Below are 26,312 nucleotides of genomic sequence, written 5' to 3'. Positions count from 1 at the left end.
GGCATTTTCTCTTTTTCATGATATGGGGCACACTTCGGTTTTAACCTGTTTCCCTGGTGACCGAGGATGTGAGGATCTGTTCCTGTGCTCATTGGCTATTCAGCACGGGGTCTGAGGAAGGTTCTCCTGCAGCCCCGGCAGGTGTTCACCTTTGAGCCCCTTCACGTCCCGGGGCAGACCTCCATATTTTCTCTGGTTTACACTGTGATTTTCCTACCCACAAAGTGGAAGTTAATAGTTTTATAAGAGCCCTAAGAATGAAACGCTTACCCCAATGTCAGACATAGGTGACAGCTTGCCTTTAATGGGGGATTTAATACGTGATCTCTCTTGCTACTTTGTAATTAGCAGCCTTTCCAATGATTAAAAAATCACAGTCCTGCCCTGGCCGGTGTGGCTGGGCTTCATCCCATGCACCAAGAGATTGCTGGTTTGATTCCTGGTCAGGGCACATACTCAGGTTTCGGGTTCAATATCTGGTGAGGGGGGTGTGGGAGGCAGCCCATTGAAACATCAATGTTTCTCTCCCTCTCCCTTCCTCTTTCTAAAAATCAAACTATTTAAAATAAATAAAAATAAAAAACACAGCCCTAGGGTAGGAGAAATGGGTGAAGGGGATCAAAGGGTACATACTTCATTCATAGATGAGTAAGTTCTGAGGAGCTAACATACAGCGCAGCGACTGTCGTTAAACAACACTTCTACCTTTGAAAGTGGCCAAGAGAGTAGATCTTAAAATCTGTAACTGTGTGAGGTGGTGAATGTCAACCTTGTAGCAATCATTTTGCAGTACATACATATACTAGATCTTAAAGTTGTACACCTTAAACTTATACTGTGTTATATCTCAAAATATTTCAATAAAACCACAGAATTCTAGGCATTATTTTCCTTGTGTTGATAGGTAAAACAAAACAAACATCATGTTTTCTCTAGTACATTAGTCTCCAAAGTGGGTGGGTACACCCCAGAAAGAGATCGAGGTGATCTTTTCAAGTTTAGGGAGAAACTATTCGTCTGATTATTCTTCTCATTGAGAAAAGTTCTCCTGTATGGATGTACCACTGTGGTGGATCTGTTCGCCTGTTACTGGGCACCTGGGCAGTTTCCAATTTGGATGTGATGAATTGTGCAGCTGTGAACACCTGTGCACAAGGGGTGTGTGGACAGGCACACTCATGTCTAATAGCCAGATGCTTAAACTGAGAGGGTGGCTGTGCTGAGGTGCTGGGAGGCTTTTCCAGTGCCAGCTTTGCGAGAGGTTCCGAGCCGCGCGGTGTCCTTGTCACACGTGGCTTGTCAGTCTTCTCATGCCGGCTGCTCTGTGGACAGGCAGTTTGCATTTCCCTGATCATTGTCAGCGCGAGTGTTTTTTATGTGCTTGTTCTTCATTCCTGTGTTTTCTGTGATGGTCTGGGGCTGTTTCTCATGGGTTGTTTGTGTTCTTTTTGAATTTTAAAAGTTCTTTATATATCTTGAACAGCAGTCATTTGTGAGGTTTATATATTCCCAATACTTTTCCTTTTCTGCCTCTTTTTTATTTCTTAATGGTGTGTTATTCATATATTGACTCCTGTTTAATCTTTCATTTAGAAGTGTACGATAAAAATATTTGGTCCCTGGCTGTTGTGGTGCAATGATTAGAGCGTCAGGCCAGGCACCGAAGGATTGAGGGTTTGATCCCCAGCCCTGGTGTCACATCAACGTCTCTCTCTTCCTTAAATAAAAAGTCAGTGGAAAATGTCTCCAGATGAGGATTTAAAAAATACATGTATTTGGAGGCTGCTGCTCTTCGGCATTAGTGGAAGGGAGGAAAGGAGGGAGGAAGGACGGGCCCAGGCACTGCCTGTGGGGACGGCTTCTCTCAGGGAAGTCTGGGCAGGGTGCCTGTGTCTTGGAGAGTGGCTTTGGTTCCGTGCAGATGTCCCACCTCAGAAGGGCAGTTGTTTCCATTGCGCACCTGCTGTGTGCTCAGCGTTGTCTGCTGCTCCCTGGTGAGCCAGCCAGAGTACCACCCATCAGCATCAGGAGCCATGCATGTGGTGGGTTGTGATCAGGTGAGAGGCCAGAGGAATGTTTCTCACAGTCAGGGGAAATCTGTGTTAGTCTGGAACAGGCCCTGAGTGACGGGAACTGCAGTAGAAAGTCTGCTGGGAGCACAGGGCATCAGTGACCGCGCCAGTGCCCAGCGCTGCCGTCTTTCTCCGCCTGGCATCAGCGTCTGGAATGGGTGTGCCCTTCTGAGCAGCTCTTTCCAGCACGCTGGTTAATGAGATTTCAGGGCAGCAAATGGGAAGTGGGGGCAACAAACAAAATTGTTTTCCAAACCAAAGAAAAGCTCAGAAGCCTGGGCAATGCTTGCAAAGCTGCTGGTCACAGGTGTTGCTGGAAAACCCAGCACCAGCTCCGTAGTGCGTCAGGGATGTATGGACTGGAGGCTGGTCTGTGGGAGCAACACGTCCGCCTGTGTGAGCGCACTGCTCCCTACCTGTGTGCTGAGGACACGCTAGCTAGCTCCATGACTCGGGCCCAGTGCAAAAGGAAAAGGCAGATTCTGGGGCAGGGAAAAGCTTCCATTTCTTCTGTGGTCTCTTAACCTGCCAGAGGGTTTTTGTTAGTTAATATTGAGCTTTCTTAGGCAGAGGCAAGTGCACACTCCAGGTGGCCCCTGTCCAGGCCCCCGGCCCGGACACAGGGTGCTATGGGGGGTGAGATGTGTGTGAGCTGAAGCTTCATGCCCTGGGCCAGCCCCTTGTCCTGTTGGAAATCACAGGACAGATTCAGAGAAAACCAGTGCGGTTCCAAGATGGCAGCGGAGCACTCAGCCCTGTTTGCGGGCCCTCTGAGCACTGCCCGAGCGACTGCACTAGTCAGGGCCCCAGCCGCCCTCTGTGTGCCACAGTGAACGTGCTTCGCTCAAGATCAGCGTCCCAGCCAGCGCCTGAGCCCTGCCACGGGTGTTTTACTGTGACAGGCTCTGAGGCCTGTTAGAAGGTTGGTGCTCAGCGCAACACGGCTGGAGTGCATGGCCCGCGTTAACTCTAACGCTGTTCCCAGAGTTTTCCCATAGGGCGCCTTTTAGCATCCTGCAGGGTAAGAAGTTCAAGCTGAGGTGACCAGTGTGACTTCAGGTTTATTGCTACAGAGTGACAAGAAGTATGGACTCTAAGGTTTCTGACTTCTTTTCCAGTATGTTTGTCATTGTCCTAAAATATCTTAAACTTGGTCACACTCTCTGCTTGTCCCTGTGAGCTTCAGGTGGCCGCTGGCCTCGCAGAGCAGCCCTCCCCTGACACAGCTGTCCCTCCCTTTGCAGACCCTCTGGGGCGAGGGCGCCTGCCAGCCTGGGCCCATCAGACTGGGAGGGCTCCGAGTCCCTGCCAGTCCCTGCGGCAGGACTGCGGGTGGGCCTGCTGCTCCTACTCCTAGGCGGCGGAAGAGGCGATGGGTTGGGGAGTCACTCGAGAGTCACTGACGAACTTGATCGTTCAGGGCAGTAGCCGTGAGAGGCTGCAGGCCTCGGTGCTCCTTCCACCAACTAGAGGACATGGAGCGTGAGCCAAGTGCACGTGCCCGCTACAGTGCCTCTTCGGCTTCGGTCCCCTCAGGGTCTGGAACAGCTGCAGGTGCTCCCGCCTTTCCTCTCTCTCACTGCCTGGGCACAGCGCTGTTCAGATGGGCCCGGGCATGGTCTGGGCAGGTGTGGAACCCAGTGCAGACCTTTGCTGGCGGCACAGAGATCTGGGCACTGGGCGCTGTGTGTCAGGCCTCAGGCGGCTGAGGGTGGTCAGCTCGCACCGCTCCCTTGAAATGAGCAGGTGCTCTCCTGGGAGAGGGGTCCAGACATGCACAGTGTGGTGAGACAGGGTCGAGGGGCAGGTGTCAGCTGCATCAGGGTCACCAGAGGGAGTGTGGCCATGACACTGTCCTGTGCACACAGACTGGGTCAGACTCCCACTTAGCCCGAGCCCGGAGGAGGGTCAGGAACTGGTGAGTTGCGGTGAGGGGACACTCTGCAGCTGTGAGGTGTCCCACAGAGGTACCTGGGAGCTTGATGGGATTTTGTTATTTTTGTTTTTTAAAGTATATTTTTATGTATTTTCTTCTGGATTTTATTTATTTTTAAATTTTTAACCCTCACCTGAGGATATTTTTACATTTATCCTCAGATAGAGTAGGAAGGAGGGAGGGAGAGAAAAACATCGATGTGAGAGACACATCGACTGGTTGCCTCCCACCACCCGACCAGGACCGGGGACGAATCACAACCGAGGTACGTGACTCTGGTCCGCAGGCCGACGCTCTAACCACTGAGCAAAACCGCCAGGGCACTTGATGGGATTTTGCAATGTCATGGACTCCCACAGAGATAGATGATGGCGAGGGCATGTTGCCGAGCACTCAGACTGCCTGTGTGAACGCCGGTCCACGCTGGAGACTGAGATGCCGCCCAGGGAATTAGCAGAGAGGGAACCAGCTCCGAGCACTGTGTCTGCTCAACTCCCGAAGGTGACGCACTGCCCAGCCTGGCCCAGCCCAGAGCACCACGCTTTGCAGTGGGTTTTTGGGAAGTTTCCACGTTCTTTCCTTTTTCTTTGAAATTACTTCAGACTTGTAGAAAAGTTGCAGAAATAGAACACAGAATTCCCCATTTTCCCAGATTGCCCAAGTGTTAATATTTATCACACTTGCTTTAACTGTGTTCTTTCTTTCCTGAATTTTCTGAACGTTGTGCACAGGAAGCTCTTCCACCTGGGAAGTGTTTCCACATGTGCTTCTTGAGGTGCTCTGTCCACAGCACAGCTCAGGCCCAGCCCTGCTGAGCCCTGAGCTCTCACTGGCACCCCAGGGCAGGGGCAGGGTTGCACTGTGCCGGCTCCCTCCCATCATTCTCCTTAGTGTGTCCCTGTCTCAGCTCTGTCTCCAGGGCGTGACGTTTTTTGCAGAATGCCCCTCAGTTTGCACTTGCCTGCTGTCTCCTCTCTGGCACCCAGTGGGGTCCCCTGCTGCTGCTTTCTGCTGTGGCTGTGTGGGGTGGCTGGGGCCTCTCCCCGTGCACCAGTGCGGTTACTCTGATCCCCTGCAGAGTACCCTCCTTGTCTGCAAGGCACCGTCACTGAACTTGGGGAAAAGAACACACTATAGAGCAGCGGTTCTCAACCTGTGGGCCGTGACCCCTTTGGGGGTCAAACGACCCTTTCACAGGGGTCGCCTAAGACATAACAGTAGCAGAATTACAGTTATGAAGTAGCAATGAAAATAATTTCATGGTTGGGGGTCCTCACAACATGAGGAATTGTATTAAAGGGTCGCAGCATTAGGGATGTTGAGAACCACTGCTCTAGAGATTTATGCAACTTTCTGAAATACTCTTAAAGAACTGAACAGCCCCAGAATTATCCTTCTGGTGACTGATTTGCACTCCGACGGGAAAGGTGCCCAGGCTTCAGGTGCCCTCCTCTGCCGTGGCACAGACCTCTCCTGCAAGCGCTTCCATTGCTGCTTTAGTTCCCCAGGTAGTGTGGTCATCCCGGCACCAGCACCCTCGCCCTGACCCACGTGCTTTATGGGAATAAGTTGCAGGGCTGAGGAGGAGGCCAGTCGGTGCAGGGAAGTGGCCGGAGGCACTTCCAGACTGAGTCCAGACTGCTGCGGGTGTAGAAGAGGTGACCCGAGGAGGATCGCTCCCGGTTTGTCTTCATCTTGGTGCGGTTATCCTGTTTGGCTACTCTTTTTCGTTTTGTGAGGAAACTAATCCAAGTTATTCTACCTTCATTCTAGCTTAGAGAAGTGGGCTGCAGTCACCACCCACCCTGAAGGGGAGCTGTGTAGAGAAGCTTAAAACAGGTTCAGTGTATTCTGCTTTTGATGTAACCTACATAGAAAATCAGTTATGACTGCAACTCGGGTGCACCCGTGTAATCATGACCCAGGTAAAGAAATAGGCCATTACTAGCACGAAAGTATAGGAAATTGTGCTCTGAACTCCCATTATCAAACTCACGTGGACATTTTAATTTCTATATCCATCTACAGAGATGGTGTTTTTTATTTTAAAAAAAACCTGTATCGCCCTGGTTAGTTGGATTCAGCAGTTAAGAGTGTCGGCCCATGGATCAGAGTCACAGGTTTGATTTCGGTCAAGGGCACGTACCTTGGTTGGGTTCATCCCTGGCCCTGGTTGGGGTCCTGTGGGAGGCAACCAATTGATGTGTCTCTCTCACATCAATGTTTCTCTCTCTCTCTCTCCTCCCCTCCCCCCCCCTCCCTCCCTCCCTCCCTCATTCCCGCTCTATCCGAAGATAATTGGAAAACTATCCTTGGGTGAGGATGTAAAAAAAATAAAAATAAATTACAAAATGTGAAACCTGTACTGAAGCCTACCATGTGTACAGAAAAGGGCGTGTGTGATGTATGGGTGACTCCGTGAATTCTCACACACAGGTGCTCACCCAGGAAACCAGAACTCAAGTGCAAATGTAGGACATTACCAGGGTACCTAGATAGGCTTTTTTTTTTTAATCCTCACCCAAAGATATGTTTTTCATTGATTCTAGAGAGAGAGAAAGTGAGAGAAATGTGGATCATTTGCCTCCTGCATGTACCCTGATTGGGGATTGAACCCCAAACCTGGGCATGCGTCCTGTCTGGGAATGAAACCTGCCAGCCTTTGGCGCACAGGACAGCACTCTAACCAGCTCAGCCACTCTGGCCAGGGCAGGTACCTGGGTACCTTTTAAATGGGTTTCATGGTTCGTGCACGTTTGAGAAGTTTGCTCCTAAACGAAAACACAGGTGCCCTTTCACCTGGGGGTGGGGCGGTAGTGTTGGGCGCTGGAAGGATGGGCAGGACCCACGTGTGCCCCGGGACAGAGGCTGTTGCAGCCGCAGATGGTGCCTCGCCTAGCTACCCTTGGAGCCGGGCCTGCAGATAGTGCCTGTGTGTGGAGACAGCACATGCAAAGGGTGTCCTCTGGGGGCGCTCAGTGAGGTCTGTGTGGCGGCACTCAGAAGGGCCACCTGAGGGCCAGTGAGGAGGGTGTGGTTGTTTTGTGAAATCAAAGCTAAACACCCGGGGTACCTAGGAGCCCTGTGGGGCAGGGAAGAGCTCACCTCTCCTGCGGTCCCCACTGGATTGTGTGCGGTGCTCTGAGGACAGGCAGGTGTGTGCTGTAAGCTCTCAGGGTGGCTGTGGGCCAGACAGCACGGCGGGCGACAGGTGCCTCTGCAGCACAGGCAGGAGCTGAGGTAGGACTGCAGGCAGCCGAGTCATTTTATCCTCATAAACACCTGAGTGTCTGATAACCGCTGTCGCAGTGAACCCTCGTGACACTGAGGAGGAGATGCTGTCGTCTCATTGTGGGGGAAGAACCCGAGGCACAGGCCTGTGCGCCCAGCCTGTTCTGTGGCCGGCTCTCCTGGTGAAGTGGGAATGGTGACTGTTGTCTGAGCATGGGCTTGGTGGCTGTCATGGTGTGTCACTTAGACATGACTGTCCAGTGTCCTGTCAGGTCCCTTGTGCTTTTCAGACTAGGTCATCTTGGAGTGGCAGTCGACAGAGAGGACTTGCCACTGCGGCCATGCCACTGCCCTGACCACCACTTGTCTGTTTGCCTAGTGTGTGGTTTGGCGGTTTCGGGGACATTCCATCAGTGGGATCTTCCAGGACATAACTCTGGGCAAGCCCTGCGGGTGGCACTGTCTCTGGTGGCTCCTTCAGCACTGAGTCCTGTCTGTGATGCAGCAAGTTCGCATGGAGTCAGCAGTGTCTCGGCTCCCAGTGGGCTGCTCTGCACATCACGTCTGCACAGTCCGTGAACATACGTGTTCGTTTCTCCTGGGAAACACCCAGCACGTGGTATGTGGTTGGATGGCGTGTTGGTTTAACTTCATGAGAAACTGCCAGGCTGATCTGCCCCAGCAGCACCGGGACCTGTCTCCACCTCCTTGGTGCATGTGCTATCCCCCTTCTGTCAGTCACCCTTCTGTCACCCTTGTCAGTCACCCTTCTGACACCCACGTCAGTCACCCTTCTGTCACCCTTCTGTCGGTGTTGGGTGCTGTCTCTTGGCAGTTTTGATTTTTGTTGCACTAACAGCTAGTGACCTGGACCGTCTTTCCATGTGTTTGTTGGCTGTCAGTGTATCTTTGGGGGAGTGTTATTTTCTGAGTGGATTACTTATTTTCTTGCTTTTGGAGATGTAATTTTTAGATTTTCTCTGTGAAAATGGACATGAGAGGTGGCTGTGTGTTTAGTGTCTCAGCGGGGTTTCTGGTGCAGCAGACCACACCGCTGATGGGCTGTTTGAAAATGAGAGCAACGTGCCCTAGCCGGTTTGGCTCAGAGGTTAGGGCGTTGGCCTGCGGTCCAGAGAGACCCGGGTTCGGTTCCCGCTAAGGGCACGTACCTCAGTAGCAGTTTGTCCCTGGCCCTGGTTGGGTCGTGCAGGTGGCAGCCACTCGATGTATTCCTTTCATGTCAATGTTTCTCTCTCTCTCTCTCCCTCCCACTCTATCTGAACAAAAAATGGGAAAATGTTCTCAGGTGAGGATAAAAAAATAAAAAATAAAAAAAGATGTCCTTGGGTGAGGATTAAAAAAAATAAAAAAAGAAAGAGAGCAACCTGCCCTGGCCGGGTTGCTCAGTGGTTAGAGTGTCAGCCTGTGGACCAGAGTCGTGGGTTCTATTCCAGCCAAAGGCACGTACCTCAGTTGCGGTTCATCCGCGGCCCTGGTCGGGGTCATGTGAGAGGTGACCAGTGTCCCTCTCACATCGATGTTTCTCCCTCCCTTCCGCTCTATCTGAAGATAGATGGAAAAATATCCTTGGGTGAGGATGGAAAAAAAAGAAAGAGCAACCTGAGCAACTGGCTGGGCCGCTGCTCTGATGGGGCGCTGGGAGGGAGCTGCTGGGGGTCTTATTAGGTGCAGGGGCAGCATTGGGAAGGCGGTGGGAGTGTGCAGGAAATGGGGAATTTGGAGTCATTGGGGGTGTGAGGTTGAATGAAGGTCACGGGCCTGGATGGGATGGAGAAGCATGGAGGCTGGACTCTCAGTCTGAGGCTTTAGGCATCGTGGGTGTGAAGGACGGGAGCCCAGGAGTGAGAACAGGAAGGAGGTGGTGGGCTCCTCGGTCTGCTCTGTCCACCGAGGCAGTGGAGAGCTGGCCTTCCAAGGGATGTGAAGGGCGGGACCTGATAATGGTGCCTTCAGAGGAGGAGTGTGTAGGGAGGGAGGCAGGGAAGGGTCCAGACTTGCTGAGAGATGTTCTTTCCGCCCCAACTGAAGGGGGGATGTATCACCTTGAAGATGTCACTAGAAGTAGGAGGGACGCGGCACCTCCATGTGCGGACCCTCCCTTGGCAAGTGCCCAGGTGGGACAGGGTGGTGGGCAGAGCCAGCTGAGCGCCATGGGCTGGTCATTCTGCTGGCTATAAATAGTACCCAAATCAGGCGCTTGTAACTGGGCGTGATAGAAGTCTCTGAGACTGTGAGTCTGTGGAGCTATTTTTAACTTTTATTCTTTGAAGGCATTTGGCTCGCATTCCTTTTTTTCATATACTTGAGTCACGGCAAGGAAACTATATTAAAGATGGACCAGAGTGTTAAATTTTAAACCCTTTCCCCCAGAATTTAATGTGTGACTCTTGTTTGCTCAGTGAAAAAGCTGATAGTTTTTGAAAAGGAATGATTTTTCCTTTTTAAATAAGAAACAGTCACAAAATTGTTTGTTTCTGCTTAATGACTCAGTTATACTTGTACATTTAATTTGAAAGGAATAATGGATAGCGTGTTCAAGTCTGTTTTAAATCTGTAAAACCTAAAACGTGTTTGTGCATTTATTTTAAAAGGAGTAATGCCTAGGTTTCGGGTTCGATCCCCGGTTAGGGTGTGTACAAGAGGCAACTGATCAGTTTCTTTCCCCCACCTTCCTCTCTTTAAAATCAGTAAGCGTCATTGGATGAGGATTTTGTCAAGCCAACCACAGAAGTAATGCAGATTAAGTGGTATCTGAGTCTTTTTTGAGTCTGTCATCTTGTTTTTTCGTTCAGCTGGTCTAAAGGTTGTGTTTGCTGCTGTTGAAAATGGTGGATGCTTTGCTTATGGTTTCATTTGTTGGGCTCCTCGGCCCCCATGCACGGTGCACCCCGCCCTCCAGCCCAGCAGATGGGCACTGATGCTGGCTGCTCTTTTTCAGGTGCACCTTCAGGTTCCCGAGCACAAACATCAAGATTACGTTCACTGCCTTGTCCAGCGAGAGGAAGGAGAAGCAGGAGGCGCCCGAGTCCCCGGTGAAGCCCGTGCAGGCCCACATCTCTCCCTTGACCATCAACATTCCAGACACCATGGCCCACCTGATCAGCCCCCTGCCCTCCCCCACGGGAACCATCAGGTACGGCGGCAGGGGTCAGCATGGGGTCAGGGACACGGGTACGGCCATGTCCGCTCCTCCTGCCTTGATACTTTCAGGCGCCAGTGTGAGTCACGGTGGTGAGCAGGAGTGCACAGCGGTGCTCGCGCCTGCCCGGGCTGGTGGGCACCGGAGGGAGGTGTCGAGGCACCGAGAATACGCCTCCTCTCCCAACACTGTTCGCTCTCAGTACTTCCTGTGTCCTGAGCCACAGTTCCCAGGTGTTCCTCATTTTACTCATGGATTCTTTTCACTTGGTGTAAGTTGGAGGGGCAGATGATTTGGTCTGGAGCAGGGCTGGGGAACCTTTTTTCTGCCAGGGGCCATTTGGATATTTATAACATCATTCGAGGGCCATACCAAATTATCAGCTTGAAAATTAGCCTGCTCTATCTGGTCCAACATTTAATTAACTCACCCCTAATGGGATGGCTGGAACTGCTTCTCTGATGAGGCAGGCCCCCTGGTCTCAAGTCTGAGATTTTTATTTGCATTTTGGAGTTTTTTTGTTTGCTAGTTTCATGTAGGTTCTGATAACCTGTACTTTCGATTGATGAGTTGGATCCCAGTGAAGTAACTGGGTTCCTCAGGAAGTAGAGAACACTGGCTTTGGGGTACACTGTCCCTGTTGGATTCCTGAACAGTGTATAGTGTCCAGGTTGTGCCGAGCTCACAGGACAGAAGCTGAGGGTCAAGTCAAGAACAGCCCCGGGACCCTGCAGATGTGTGTTCTTGGAGCCGTCAGATTGCAGCCTGTGTGGAAACGGGGCCCCCAGTGGCCAAGAGTCCGGCTGTGACCTCAGGGCTGGGCTCAGACATGTTGGGCCTTTTAGGTTCTGTCTTCTCTCAGGAGAGTGGAGGATGTGTCTGGGCGTCTCACCTTTGAGCGGTGTCGGACTTGGATGTGAAGTGCATGCCCTGCAGTGTCGGGCACCTGCTCCCCTGCAGTGTCGGGCTCCTGCTGTCCAGACCACCCCCAGAGCACGCTGGGGCAGGAAGGGCTCATCCCCAGGGGCCCTGCGTGTGGAGAGCTGACAGCCCCAGTGCTCCGTTTCTTGTCTTCAGAACCAGCATAGCTGTAGGCCTGTGGAGAGGGATCTGCTACACTGATCGGTCAGATGGAGGGCTGGGCCCTTCCCTGCCTCTGGCCCACTGTGCCGAGGGAGCTGCCTCTGCCTTCCTCACGTTGAATTCATCAGCATGCGGCTCACGGGCCAGCCAATGTGTCGTGGGCAGACATGATCCAGCAAGCACTGTGGCCAGGTTTCAGTCAGCACCGGGAGAGGGCGAGTTCCCAGAGGACGGGGAGGAAGCCCGCAAGCTGCCCACAGCCCAGGGAAAGCAGCCAGTGGAGCGGTGTGCAGACACGCCCGTGGGTGCTCAGCAAGGCGGGCTGGAAGCCTTAGGGTCGGGTCAGCTCCTGACCCAGCCTCCCTCACCCTCTACCCATCTCCATCCTGCTTTCCTTGCTTGTCCCCTCCTCCACACTGTGTGGGGCGACAGCACAGTGGGAGCCTGACATCCGATGGCGGGGGGGGGGGGGGGGGCCAGACCTGCCTCTTACAAGCCTATCAGCCAGCCCTGGGCCACTTGCCTTCCCCATGTTCGTGCATGTTAAACGTTAGCTGTTGTTGTCATGATGAGTACGTTGCATGCATCCTGCTGCCCGTTGTGCTCCCTTCCCGTGCGGTGCTGGCGTCCTCCTGACACGCAGTAAGTGCTGATCTGTGGGTGGTTGCGTGCACTGTGCACGTGCTCCTGCTGTGGGGCCCAAGGGCTGCTGGGGCGAGGGTCAGAGTGCCCGGCTCTCTGCCCGCTCCTTCCCTGCCCTCCTTTCCAGTTCAGCTTCTTGAAGGCAACAACTGTTTCTTAGGTGTTTTTTCCAGAGGTTTTCTTTACATTTGCAACACTTGTCTCTGCCCAAACACGAGTGAGACCTAACCACGTGTGTTGTTCTGCGAGTTACTGGGTTAAAGCCAGGTTATCGTGGCCCTTCCATCTCAGTAGCTCGTCCTCTGTCAAGTACGACACTGCACAGGAATGAGTTCTCACCGAGAAGAATCAGCATTCCCAGCCTGACCTCACAGAAGAAAGTGCATGTGTAAAACCGAGTCCCTATTTCTGTTTTCTGGGTGTGCCCTCACTGACTTCGCATGTGTGTGTGCACAACTTCACCCCCTTCTTCGCGTCCTATCCTCGGCCAGCGGCCCTCCCCCACTCCTACCCTCGACTCTGGGACTGTCCTTTGCAGCCTGTCTCAGCCCCCTGGTGGGGAGAGGGCGAGTGGAGCTCGTGCTCAGTGTCCTTCCACCGGCGAGTGCCAGGAGCCCTCCTGGGAGGCTCTGCCCTGGTCGGTCCAGAGCCACCTGGGCTTTCGTTCCCTCACCCGAGACCAGGGCGCCACCTCCTTCGAAAGTTAATGATCACGTGCGGCGACCTGTGGGAGCCAGCTTCCACGTGTTTCTTGGGGTGATCTTCAGTTTCACAGAGAATGATTGAATTCATTTTTCCATGGGAAATGCTGATATTTTCTTACTTTCACAGTTGTTTTTTTTCCTCTGAAATCGGAGCCAGTTCTCGAAGCTGTGATGTTTGCCCTGTGATCGACTGACAGGACCCATTTTTCTCGTCCACAGTGCTGCAAACTCCTGCCCATCCAGCCCTCGGGGAGCAGGGTCTTCAGGGTACAAAATGGGCCGTGTGATACCATCTGACCTCAATTTAATGGCTGACAACTCACAGCCAGAAAATGAAAAGGAAGCTTCAGGTGGAGACAGCCCAAAGGTAAATGTCTCATGCCTTGGCACAGAAGCCAGGGGCCCTCATGCACCCAGCCGTCCTCGCTGCATGTCTGCGACATCCCCACCAGGCTTGAAGAGGCACACGGTCTGTCGGTGTCCAGTCTGCTGGCCGGGGTTGCTGTGGGCTCCTGGCCCTGGGTAGCATGCCCTTGGAATTGGGCAGATGGGGGGTACAGGAGGGCCCTGGGTCCTCGTGGGTGACGTCCATTGTGTCCCAAGTGCTGAGGGTGGTGCGTGTGTACACAGGATGCGCATGGGCACGGTGTGCACCCAAACACACACACACTTAAAGAATTCTGAATTTTTGTACATTTAGTGAAAGGTTTTGGTAACTTCAGTACTGTGTTTTTTTAATACAGGACGACTCAAAGCCACCTTACTCCTATGCACAGCTAATTGTACAGGCGATTACGATGGCTCCCGATAAACAGCTCACCCTCAATGGGATTTACACACACATCACTAAAAACTATCCGTACTACAGGACCGCGGACAAGGGCTGGCAGGTAACTCCCTTCCAGTGCGCTGTTCTGCCAAGTGCCTTGTTGGGGCCGGTCAGCCACCGAGGGGGGAGTCGGCTGGGGTTTAACTTGGGCTCAGGTGGAGAAGGTGATGAGGGAGATGAGTGAGTCCCCTTTTGCTAAGGAAGGAAGACATGTTTGAGGCCGGCTGTTGCCACGCTCTCTGACCCCAGTGCAGAGTGGTCACACGTTACACTGCCCTGGTCCCCACGATGGGGAAAGGCTGGGTGGTCGACGTGTCTCTTGAATGAGGGCGCAGTTCATGTCTGAAATGGAGGAGAGTCAGAAGTCCAAACTCGTCCCTGCTCTAGCATTGTTCTGTCTCCCTTGTGTTACGTCAGCCTAGAGATGACTTTCAGACTGTTTTACTGAGGAACCATTTCTTTAGCAGACATCTCCCAGTTGGTCAGTGTGAAAACACAGGTGCCCGCTGCCTGTTAAAGTGGGGCCCCTGCTTGTCTGCTGGCCCTTGTGACCCATTCCTAGGATGCCTGGAACCTGGGCCTCCTCGGAGGACACTTTGAAATCAATGCATAATATTCCCATTGTTCAGCTTTTTAATTTAGTTTTATTTTAAGTCTTTACATTGTGTAAGTTTTTTCTGTGTCTGTGTGGCCATTTACAGGGTGTATATATGCCGTAGGACCTCACTAATTCAGACAGTATGGGAAAGGGTAAGTTTGGAACATAGAATATTAAAGCATAAAGAGAGAGGAGAATTTATAACTGTTAAATTCATGAAGTAACCAGGAATGGCTAGAGTTCCTTTGAGGCTTAATAAGTAAGTGATCTTGTGGAAAATGTGTCTGTTGAACCACAACCAAGTGGTGGGGGTGGGGGGACCATTTTCTATTTAATGGAGAGTAAATACTTTTTCTTCACCTGCAGAAGTACAGACATGTTTAAATAAAAGTAGTCTACCAACCAGCCCCTGAATACTTCCTTTCTGAGGGGTCTTAGTCACGTCAGGGTGCTCAGTGGTGGAAGGTGCAAATGAGACCCAGCCTCCCGGCCCAGGTGTCATCCTGCCCGCGCCCTGTTCGCAACAGGTGGCATTCCTAGTGGGCGAGGGCTGTCTGTCCAGCTGCCTGGCAGGTGTCTTCACAGTCGCACGATGGAGCCTCGCAGAGTGTGCTGTGCGGGTTCCGCAGGACACCTGGGGCTGCAGTGCGGAGCAGCCCTGTGCGGGTTCCCGTGGCACGGGAGGCTGTCAGCTGGGCTTTATGGGAGTGAGGGTTTCTGGCCAGACTTAAGGACCCATTCCCTACAGTCATAGTTCCCTGTTTCTGAACATCCATTTGAGAACTGCTTCCAAGCATCGAAAGGTTTTCTTGGTAAAAGGACGTGGAGGTGACGGGGCCGTGGCCACGGCGAGGTGGACTCCCCGTCGCACTGACTGCTGCTGTCTCCGGGGTGTGACTCCACCACCGCGTGGAGCAGAGTCACAGACACAGCCAAAGTCAGGCCCCACTCTGTCCAACTGTCATTAACGCATATTTTTATTGAAACGTCTTCTTTTCTGTCTAGATGAACGTAAGGGCGGCTGCGCCTCCTGCCTCCAGCTACTTGAGCGGGATGTGGACACACGCTTGTCTCTGTCCTTCTTCCCACAGGGCCCGTGGCTCCCGGCCCAGCTTCACCTGCCCCTTTCCTGTCCCGCGGCTCCGGGCTGCTCTTCTCAGAGCGTCTGCAGGCGGGAGACCTCACCTCACGTCTTCTCTCCTGCTTTCAAACGCAACATCCTTTCCGTTTTGCAACCTTGTTTTAGAAAAGGCAAGGTCCTGCCCCGGCAAGGCGAGCAGTAGAGCATCGGCCCACAGACCAATGGGTCCCGGGTTTGATTTCGGCCAAGGGCATGTACCTGGTTGTGGTTTGGCCCTGGCCCTGGTCTGGTCGTACAGGAGGCAACCAGTCGGTGTGTCCCTCTCACATCGATGTCTCCCTCCTTTCCTCCCGCTCTGTCTGAGGATAAATGAAGAAATTGTCCTCGGGTGAGGACTAAAGAGAAGGGCAGTACACCTTTTCTCCACGATGTGACTTTTCCAATTGTGTATCTGGCCTCGGGTGGGAGGGGTCTGGGCTCCAGTCAGTCCTGAGGAAGTGCTGACTTCCCGCCACACCTGTCGTGAGCATGTGATGCAAGTCCTCAGCTGCCTTTCAGATGGACTGTTTGTAGCTTTGTGCACCCTGGCAAACTTTCTGATTGATCCAGAGGGAATTCTAGGATGAAACAAGGTTGTCTGAGTGCCCTGTCTGGAGATGGCGTGCTTCTTTCCTTTGGTTGCATATTTATGCCAAAATGTTTTCTCGTGATTTATAACTATAATCTACCCAGCCCCGAATTGAGGTCATTATTGTGAGTGAAGAGCGTGAGGATTCTGGGGCCCTCGGCTTCTGAAGGGTCAGAGGTGGGAGCACTCAGTGCTCACCCCCAACCACATGTCGGACTTCCTCTGGAAGGGACTTGGTGTGTTTCCTGCTTACATGTGTCTTCACAAGTACTTTCTGTGCAAAATGCACACCATCGAGGGCTCAGTGCCGAGTGCCCTTGAGAAACGGAGGTCTGAGCGGGAAGGGACTCGAGAGGACAGCGCAGAGCAAGGGCAGGTGACGGCGTGTGCCTCCTCGGTCAGCTGAGGGCACAGCGAGGTGGTGCGTTCCGGGCAACGGCCACAGTTCGGGCTTGTGAGAGGGGGCTCTGTATTGTAGAGCCACCTCTGAACACTTTATCATAACTTCCGAATCAGTGCGGCTTGTGTTGTAGATTGGTTTGCACAAGTTACAGAGGCCTTGCTGGGTAGCTCAGTTCGTTAGAGTGTTGTCCTGACAATGCCAGGGTTTGGGGTTCGATCCCCCATCAGAGCACATAGAATCAACCAATGACCACATAAATGAGTGGAACAACAAATTAGTGTTTCCCTTCCTCTCAAAAAAAAAAAAAAGACAGAGGCCTTAAATTACTTTAGAAACATTTACTTTATTCTGTTTGTGTCTACATTAAATGTCTCTTATCAGTTCATTACATTTTCTGGTCTTGTTGGTTGGAAAATCACAGGTGCCCATTTATAAGCGGGGCTCCTTTGCCCCTGAGATTGTTGTTAGGGTGGAGGGGGGCAGACCTCATTCTGTGGCGCAGACTGGGTCCGGCGACATCTCAGGGCAGCCGCTTCCTGGTCAAAGAACCGACTTTGCAGGTGCTCCGCGGTGAGGGCCATGCAACAGCAGCATTGGGACCCTGGCCCTGTCCTTGTCGGGGGCTCTCCTGTGACACTGCCTGTACGCAGAGCCCCGGGAGCTGTGCCCCTGCCTCCAGCAGCACACACACTTGCTGCCCCACATTGGTCAGCGCCCTGAGGTCAGATGTTGTCCTGCACTGTGGCTTGGTGGCACTTGAGGCCCTACTCGGTGGCCAGGTTTCCACAGGACAGTCGGAGGAACTCGACCCCCACTCAGCACCTGTCTTGGGCAGAGTGTGTTCTGCGGTGTCCCCGTCTGCCTTTGCCTTTCTCAGCCCAGAGCCTTAGACTCTGCCTTCTCCAGACGGAAAAAGGCCCGAGTGCCGTTGCAGGGTTGTCTTGTCTCTGATGGGACAGATTTGGTTTTCTGGAGGAATTGATAAAAAGGTATTGGTTGGTTATCAGCTAAACTCTATGATAAAATAGCTTATTTGACCCGTTTTGGTTTCTGGGCCACCTCTGGTGATTCAGAAGTTCAGGCCATGGCTGCATTTCTAGCAGAAGTTGGGGGAAATCTAGAAATAATGTTTGGATAACTCAACATTTTACTTTGAGTTATTACCATTGAGAAACTTGCCAGTTTATTAATTTTACGTGTGAACATTAATGCAGGCATGACATGAGCCGAGTGCAGGACTCGGCCCGCTCCCTCTACCTTTCAGAGGCTCGGTCAGGTTTGCCAAAGCGGGTCCTCGGGGTGCAGTGGGGAGCTGGCCCAGGGCCTCTAAGCCAGGATCCAGCTCCTTGTAGAGAGAATGGAGCAGGAGCGGAGGGGACTGTTCCCGAGGTGCCTCACGAGAGCGCTGTGAGGCTCGGGTAGGAAGCGGCCCACAAGTGCTTTGCCGAGGCTGTTAACTGGAGGTGGTGTCGTTTTTTTCCTTTACTGCTTTGCCAAATACTTGATACTGGGTCAGTTCATTTTAAATGGCTATGACAGTTTCTGAAAGCTAATTCTGTGCTCAAAAGGATTGAAAGGATTGGCTTATCTGGTCTCTAAATAGGGAGAGGACGAGACGGCAGGAAAGGTCACATAGTGATAGTCTTGGTTTCCTACCTGGGAAAAAGGTGGAAGCTGACATTTTCTCCTTGGAAACAGCCTCTTTCCTTTCCTTGTGCAGCGTCTGGCCCCCTGTTGGGGATCCCACCCAGCCCCTTCGTCAGCTCACTTTGGGAGGGGCCGTGCCCTCCAGCAGTGTTGTTTTCAGACTTCTCAGCCCTCTGCAGGAGCCCGGCACCTAGGTTTCTGCTTTGCAGGGCACTAAAATGAAGCACATTTTTATTTCTCAGCAAAGAAAAATATGAATTCTATGTATTTTTTTTATGTTTCATAGAATTCAATTCGCCACAATCTCTCTCTGAATCGTTATTTCATCAAAGTACCACGTTCCCAGGAAGAACCAGGCAAAGGCTCGTTCTGGAGGATAGACCCTGCCTCTGAGAGCAAACTGGTAGAGCAGGCTTTTAGGAAGAGACGGCCTAGGGGCGTGCCTTGCTTTAGAACCCCTCTGGGACCGCTCGCGTCTAGGTAAGGAGAAGACCAGGAAGACCTCGCTTCATGGTCAGTGAACTTACCTTCAGTGTATTGGTGAATTTTCCTTTGAACAATGAAGGAAGTAATGATGGGATGGGGATTTGGAAAAACAAAAAGTGTTGGATGCTCTATTTTTGTTTCCTGTGGTCAGAAACAATTCATCTTTTGTAGCCTTTACTTAAAGGAAGCAGTTGTGGCTTCATTGAACTCACTGCTATTGTTGTAACATCACGAGTCACAATGTATCGATGCCACATTGACCAATACTGTGTTTCTCTTTCCCTTGGCCTGTGGAAGATCTTTAAAGCCACCTTTTAGCTGCTTAAACTCAAGATTGATTTGTACAATGTAAATTGCCTGAGCTTAAAATGACACATTTTTAGCTTCATGAATGGATACTGATGTTAAACAAGAAAGGAAATGACACTGCCGGAAGTCTGAAACCCCCCTCCCCCACCCCGGCTTGCACACTGCCTAACCAACGGGCACTGCTCACACAGGGCGGCCAGTCCAGCTCCATGGCTGTGCAGCCCGTGCTGGGCACGGGGCAGTGGCGTCCGACACACAGTGGCTCTGGAACAGTCAAGTGAGTCTTCGCTGAGCGTCCGTCTCAGTCACAGGTGTTCACAGAGAAGTGAGATTATGGAAATGTAGTTGTTGGCAGAAGACAAATGACACCCCTTTTTCAAAATGCACTTGTTAAAACGACCGGGCAGCTTTAGGAGTGCCTTACCTTTAAGAACCCATGTCTTCTTTTTGGCAATGCAGAAGTGCCCCCGCCTCTCCTAATCACACTGGAGTGCTGTCTGCTCACTCCAGCGGTGCCCAGACCCCCGAGAGCCTGTCGAGGGAAGGTTCGCCGGCCCCCCTGGAGCCTGAGCCTGGCACCTCACAGCCCAAACTGGCTGTCATCCAGGAGGCACGGTTTGCCCAGAGTGCACCAGGTGAGGCGTGCAGAGGGCAGGCATGGCGGGAGGGGCAGCTGCTCATGGAGAAGAAGTGGGAGAGGCTTTGGTTCCTTTGTACTTTGTACTTGATACTTTGTGCTCAGTACCCTAGTGGTTTACCGGCTCTGAGCATTTCTGTATGTGACCCTGTGTAGATGTCTGCAATAATTTTGAATTAACCTATTTCTTAGTTGCTTCATTTAAAAATCTATGAAAAAGATTCTCCCTTCCCCCCAAAAAGGAAATAACATATTAGACGTTGGTTAGCAGCAAAAAACACCCATTTCATGATCAGTGAGCTTTCGCGGTCACAATACAGAAAACGTGCCCGGGGGAAGTAAGACGACACGGCATAGAAATGTGTCCAAACAAATTCACTCTGTTTCCTGGGTGGTGAGTGTCCTTCGCTGTGCGGGCTCCTGGCCCGACCTGCCAGGTCCTGCCGTCCACGTCTTCCTTGCCTCAAGCCCAACCAGAGAGAGCAGAGGCTGGACGGCAGAGCTCCTCACGGCCTAACTCTGTCCCTGAACTGTCCAGTTCCCTTGCACCCACCCATGGTGAGATGAAGAATGATCTCGGGGAGCATGGCCACTTCATTCGGGCCTGGGGGCAGCTTCCTGCGTCCACTTTTCTGTGTGTGAGGAGAGAACTGGGGGAAGAGCTGTTGTAAGAAATGTGAATGGAGCAGACGTTGTGTTGCATAGAGGTCTGTGAGGGACACATCCTTGTGCAGTTACTGCAGGCCTCATCGTGAGGGACTGGACTGTCACAGGGGAACAGGGCCGTGCCCTGCTGTATCAGTCTGTGTGTGGGCCGTGGTCAGAGGAACACGGGACGAACTGTAAGCCTCACTCCTGCTCTGTCATCCCCCGCAGGCTCCCCTCTGTCTAGCCAGCCTGTTTTAATTGCTGTGCAGCGACAGCTGCCCCCGACGATCAAGCCCGTCACCTATACTGTCACTGCCCCTGTGACCACCTCGACCTCCCAGCAGCCCGTCGTGCAGACGGTTCACGTTGTCCACCAGATCCCGGCAGTGTCCGTCACCAGTGTGGCCGGACTGGCCCCAGCGAACACGTACACCGTCGCGGGGCAGGCCGTAGTCACACAGACGGCGGTGCTGGCCCCTCCCAAAGCAGAGCCACAGGAGAATGGAGATCACCGAGAAGTGAAAGGTGAGACAGCGGCTGCTGCAGGTAGCTTTCGCAGCCTGGAGCGCCCAGCCCATTTCTCATGTTGCTCACTGTTGGTCTGGAGCAGGTCTGCTCCCCCAGGGGTTGTGCTCATTAGAACTGCTGAGGTCTCTCCGAGCTTCCAGCCGTCTCAGTTGGTGTCGTTTCTTGTCTTTTCATTTCAGTGAAAGTGGAACCTATTCCCGCAATGAGCCAGGCCACCCTGGGCGCCGCCAGCCGGGTGATTCAGACGGCACAGCCCACCCCTGTCCAGACGGTCACCATCGTGCAGCAGGCACCTCTTGGGCAGCACCAGCTGCCAATAAAAACTGTGACACAAAACGGGACTCACGTGGTGCCAGTCCCCGCCGCTGTGCACGGCCCGGTAAACAACGGTACGCAGCGGGGGCTTCGCTCTCCTTTCTGAAGGTCACGGTCAGAGTTTTGGTTCTGACTGTGCAGTGTCCACATTCTGAACTGTAGGAGCCCCAACATTTGCAGACCCTGGGACGTGCTCATGGGAGCTGGTTCTCGGGATCCCCTCTGGAGGGGCTATCCGACGGGAGGGGGAGGGGAGCATTTCTAAAAACCCAGAGAACAGTGCTCCCACTTTTTGTGTGTACCTGCCTGTAGCCTAGAAGAAACCTAAGGTCTGGGAGTGTCCCCTTGTATGTGTCCTGGCTGAGCTGTCCAGGGCCGGCCCCTGGGAGGTGTCTGGCAGAGGACAGATGACTGCTCGGCTGTGCTCTCGGCTCTGAAAGTCCTCTGGGGCTCTGGGTGTGTGTCTGTCCACCAGTGTCCCGGCTTAGACGAGTACAGAAGGTAGAACAGACCAAGGAGCTTGGCTCGTGGATAAGAGACAGAGGTGTTGTAATGTTTTGGTAAATAGAATTGTTTTCTTAATTTCCATTTTATTTTATTTTTTTGTTAATCCTCACCCAAGCATATTTTTCCATTGATTTTTCGATAGAATGGAAGGGAGGGAGAGCCGGAGAGAGAGAGAAACATCGATGTGAAAGAGACACATCAGTTGGCTGACTCCCACCCAACCCCAGCCGGTGCCAGGGATCTAACTTGCAACCCAGGTACGTGCCCTTGATCAGGAACTGAACCTGAGACTCTTGAGTCCTTGGGCTGACACTGAGCCAAGCTGGCTGGGCTAATTTCCTTTTTAAATTGTTCATTGCTACTCTATAGAAATATAATTGATTTTGACGTTTTGATCTCATACTCTGCAACTGCTGTGTGCATTTCCTCATGTGAGGGTTTTCGAGATGTGAAGACTCACCATTTCCCTTTCCTGTCTCATCACCAGAACGTCCAGAGGTGGTGGACAGCAGTGTAAGAGCGGACTCCTCCTCCTCTTCCTGATCTTAGGGAAACAGCCCGGCTCTCACCACAGAGGCTGACGTTAGCTGGGGCTGCAGTATCTGGGCTTTTAGTATGTGGAGGAATTTCCCTTCCGTTCCTGGTTTGCTGAGTCTTACCCGGTGCCTTTTCTGGATGAAGATATTCCTGGCATGAATCCCACTTGGTCACAGCGAATCGCCTGTTTAGAGGGTCCTGAGTTTGGTTTACTAAAACTTGGTTGAGGACGTTGCATCAGTATTCGTCAGGGATGTTAGCTGGTAGTTTTCTTGCAGTGTTTTTGGCAGCTTCTGGGGCTGCTCACACTGCTCCCCAGAATGCCCAGCGCAGCATCCTCCAGCCTCTTCCCCACTGGATTGTGGTCTAGTGACAGGTGCTGTCAGTCTTTGCTGGGACTCTGCTCCCCTAGGCTCTGTCTTGGGGTGTAGCAGGTATCAGGAAAGAATATCACTGGTTGCCTTTCCGGGCTCCTGTGTGCATGTCTTTCCCTGGGTAAGACCCTGTCAGGCCACCTGCTGCCTGGGTCCCACATGTCCCTCAGGGCAGGAGGGTGGAAGGGCCAGATGCTGCTTCCCCGTGTCACGTGGCAACGCTGAGACTTCAGGTTTGCAGTACAGCCATCTTCTGACTTGGAGGAAGTGGCCCTTTCTCCATGCAGAGTGCCCTTTCCATCTGCTGTCACAGTGTGGGACAGGTGAGGACAGGAGGAGTGGAGCCTCCTAGCAGGGAAGTCCCACGTCAGCCTGCGAGGAGGGCAGGGCCCTGTGCAGGGTGCCTGGGAGAGGAAGGGCTCAGGGGTTGAAGCAGAGTCGGGGAGCAGCTGGGAGGCCGATGGACTGCTAGCCTGAGCCCCGAGCCCTGCTCTCCTCCTCGTGTGGAGACCAGGGGCGTTTGGCATGGAGGCTGGGGGCTCAGGGGGAGAACTTCGGCAGCAGCCCATCTACTGTGGTCACACCTTTGCCTGACCCTGAGCCTCAGTCTCCCCAGGGTTCTGTCTTATCTTTGAAATGAGAAAAAAGACGCCGGCTATTGCCCTGGTCGGTTTGGCTCAGCGGTTAGAGCGTTGGCCCGCAGTCCAGAGAGTCCCGGGTTTGGTTCCCGCTAAGGGCATGTACCTCGGTTGCAGTTTGTCCCCGGCCCTGGTTGGGGTCGTGTGGGAGGCAGCCGGTCGATGTGTCTCTCTCACATTGATGTTTCTCTCTCTCCCTCCCTCCCTCCCTCCCTCCCAGTCTATCTGAAGATAAAAGGAAAAATATCCTCGGATGAGGATTAAAAAAAAAAAGAATGCCCACTCTCAGCCTTGGCCTGTGTGGCTCGGGTGGCTGAGAGTTTCTGATGTAAGGGTTGCCGGTTCAATTCCCCCGTTGGGGCACATACACAGGTTGCAGGTTTGATTCCCCAGTTTGGGTACAGAAACATCAATCGAGGCAAATGATCGCTGTTTCTCTCTCGCTAAAAAGTCAATTGAAAGCTGACTTGCCCGGGCTTCTGTGCCCTGGCCACCAGGGCTGTGCAGGCCACAGGGAGAGGCTGAGCCTCTGGGCAGGCCTGGGTCCCGTGGGGTCTGACTCACTGTCTCTCTGCAGCAGCAGCAGCAAGTCCTCTGCACATGCTGGCGACACATGCGTCAGCGTCGGCCTCCCTGCCCACAAAGCGCCACAATGGCGACCAGTCGGAGCAGTCAGAGCTTAAGCGGGTCAAGACCGAGGACGGGGAGAGCATCGTCATCGCCCTGAGCGTGGACGCGCCGCCGGCGGCCGTGAGGGAGAAGGGCGCCCAGAACTAGCGGCCCTGGAGCTTCCCACTTCCCTGTCGACTCTGGTGCCAAAGGAGACACTGCCCTTCACGGATGCCGGGAGCGCGTCCCTCGGGGGCAGAGGGCCCTGCGGTTGGACTTCACGTCAGCACTGAAAACACAAAACCCAGGTGGCCTTAAAACTCCTTAAAGACAGAAATCACACCTGAACTTGAAACCACACAACAAACCTGGTCCCAGCAGAGTCCCCGCCCAGCGCTCGCCTTTTAACCCTGAGCAGACTCGGCCCTTCCGAGTGAGGACGGCGCCTGGTGCGAGCAGGTGGGCCCGACGGCCCTCCTGAAGGGGACAGCGAGGAGCCACCTCAGGACCCCGGGCTGCAGATGAGACAGTATTTTGTTGTTCACATGTGGAATTAGAGTATTTTGAGGTTACTTTCTTTACAGAATAATGGGGTCTTTGACATTTCAGATCACTCCATTTCTACTCTGGAAGTTTGGACCCACACAGGACCTTTCGTGTGGGTTCCATTTGAGAAAAGAACAGCATAGCTCTGTTTTCGTTGCTTGTTTCCAGCCTCTGGAAGGATTTCCGGTGTGCTGTTCAAGATCGGGAGGAGTTCGTGATGGCAGCAGCCCCGTCCTGGTGGAGCAGCTGCCTGATGAGTTTACTCCTCCGTGTCGGTGTGTAGGACGGACAGATGGACTCGGCGGGCTGCATGGATGAACTGCTGGACTTGCGGGCTGCACTTGTTTTTCTTGCTACTTTTTGTTGTTTCTTTGTGTTGACTTTGTCCCTGGCATCATTTTCCACTCTAAGTAAAACAAGTCTCCTAAGTATTGTGTGTTTAAAATAACAGAACTATTCCTACTTTATTTGGGGGGAAAATTCAATCTTTTATCACACACCCTCCCTTTCCAATAATGTCCCAGAGCTCTTGGTGACAGTGTGTTGTCTTAGGTGCCCTCACCAACTCAGCATCGTCTGACCAGCTGTCTGCCCGACTCTGCCCCACTCACCCTGCTGCTGGGGCGGGGCAGAAACTGCTTGTTAATACAGGGTCTTGGAAGCAAGCGCCCTGTGGATAAATATTGGAAACATCTAAGTTGTTTTCTGATTTGTAACAGGAAATTTCCCTCAACCTTTCAAAACTGCATCCCCTACTAAGGCTGACTTCTCTCCTACAAAAAATAAAAGCAAGAGAAAAGAAAACCAAGGTGAGAACGGAAAGTAGGAGGCACGCCTCACGGCCTCAGCTCATGCTCCTCTGGAAGAAACCACTCGCCTTTCCAGAGTGTTCTGGGGGTCAGGGCTGAGCAGCCGTGCAGCTCGAGAGGTTTGGCCTCATTATGAATTTTTAAATGTCATCATCATAACATTATTTATTTAAATGTAGTTTGGTATTTAATTTTTTTTTTAAAGAGAGGGAAAAAAACCTGTATTTTCCTGGTGGAATGAAACAACTCAGAATGGTATATTTAGGCAATTTTAAAACACTTCTTATTTACCTAAAGACCAAATATGATCAATTTGTTCTAAGTATTGTGTGTCAATCCAAAGTATGGAGCTGTCACGATGTTACTGCAGATGATGCGTATTAAAGATTATGAACTTGCTGCACAGTAGCTGGATTTATACTCAGCCATTTAAAAATAAAACGGAACCATCAAGTGAATGAGACCACGTGTGTGATGGGCCGAGTCCAAGTCGCAGACTCGAGCGGGCGGGCGCACCCCGGGCAGCACTGTTATCTTCGGGCATTTCAGACACCTTGGAACATGTGTCTTCACTTGGCTTTTTGTTCGGAAGGTTAGCAAACTGCAGAATAACTCAGACTGTGCCGTGTCCTGTGGGGTGCCCCAGGGAGCTGTCGGTAGGTGAGTGGACAGGACCACCCCAGGGGGGAACTTGGCTTAGGCAGCAGAGAGCAGACACACGGTTGTCCTCCTGGAGACACGTCCACATGGCAGCGTGCCTGTCACTACCGGGGGGCGGGCGGGCGCATCCTCCCTGCTGAAGCCCAGCCCATCTTCTGGTTATTTCTGAGCCCAAAACAGAGCTTTTGGGTCTGGAGGAATTTCTGCTGGGATGATAAGTACCCAGTTCTCAAACTTTAAAAAGAGTTTTTTGTGTGGGGGGGGGTTTGGTTTGTTTTTGCTGGACTGTGCCTTTTTCAGAGGTGAGGGTGTTCTCTGTACTTTGTCCTTCCTGTTACCTTATTAGTCGGCTCACTAGTTGGCGCATAGAAATATAAGGAGGAGGCTGGAAGAAACACGGATTAGAAAACTACCATAGTCCAAGCAAGTTTTTTTTTTCAACTTAGCTCTGAGTCCCCAAGAGCCCTCAACACACCAAGGCCCCCAGAGCCGTGTCCCTGCCACACCCTGGAGGCCTGGTGCGACAACCTTGTGTCCCACTGAGCTCCCTCCCGGCTGTCCACTGGCACTTTTTAACGTCTTGTTTTAAGAAGTTTCTACTTTGACTTTTGCCAAACTTCTGAGCTCCCTGAGGGACTAGAACCTTCGTTCCTGCAGCTTTGCCCAGAACCAAACAAAACTCTGAGAGGGGAACT

General features: G+C 52.5%; 1 protein-coding gene across 2 annotated transcripts in view; it reads left to right on the top strand.

Moving 5' to 3' along the window:
* FOXK2 (forkhead box K2) overlaps positions 1–26,312 on the top strand; it is a 38,883-nt gene extending 12,571 nt beyond the window's left edge. The window contains exons 2-9 of one of the 2 annotated variants that reach the window (XM_036268715.1): positions 10,199–10,393; positions 13,048–13,195; positions 13,572–13,718; positions 18,301–18,494; positions 19,269–19,444; positions 20,323–20,619; positions 20,802–21,011; positions 23,574–26,312. In XM_036268715.1, the coding sequence (XP_036124608.1) occupies positions 10,199–10,393; positions 13,048–13,195; positions 13,572–13,718; positions 18,301–18,494; positions 19,269–19,444; positions 20,323–20,619; positions 20,802–21,011; positions 23,574–23,770 (1,564 nt within the window). In that variant the 3' untranslated portion in view covers positions 23,771–26,312. Of the gene's footprint in view, positions 1–10,198; positions 10,394–13,047; positions 13,196–13,571; positions 13,719–18,300; positions 18,495–19,268; positions 19,445–20,322; positions 20,620–20,801; positions 21,012–23,570 lie in introns of both variants that reach the window. The other variant, XM_036268717.1, reaches the window with a different exon arrangement.

Source organism: Molossus molossus, unplaced genomic scaffold, assembly GCF_014108415.1.
Source record: "Molossus molossus isolate mMolMol1 unplaced genomic scaffold, mMolMol1.p scaffold_m16_p_19, whole genome shotgun sequence".
NCBI classification, from domain to species: Eukaryota; Metazoa; Chordata; class Mammalia; order Chiroptera; family Molossidae; genus Molossus; species Molossus molossus.
Note: the sequence above shows the minus strand (reverse complement) of the source record. Positions and strands in the feature narration are given on the sequence as shown.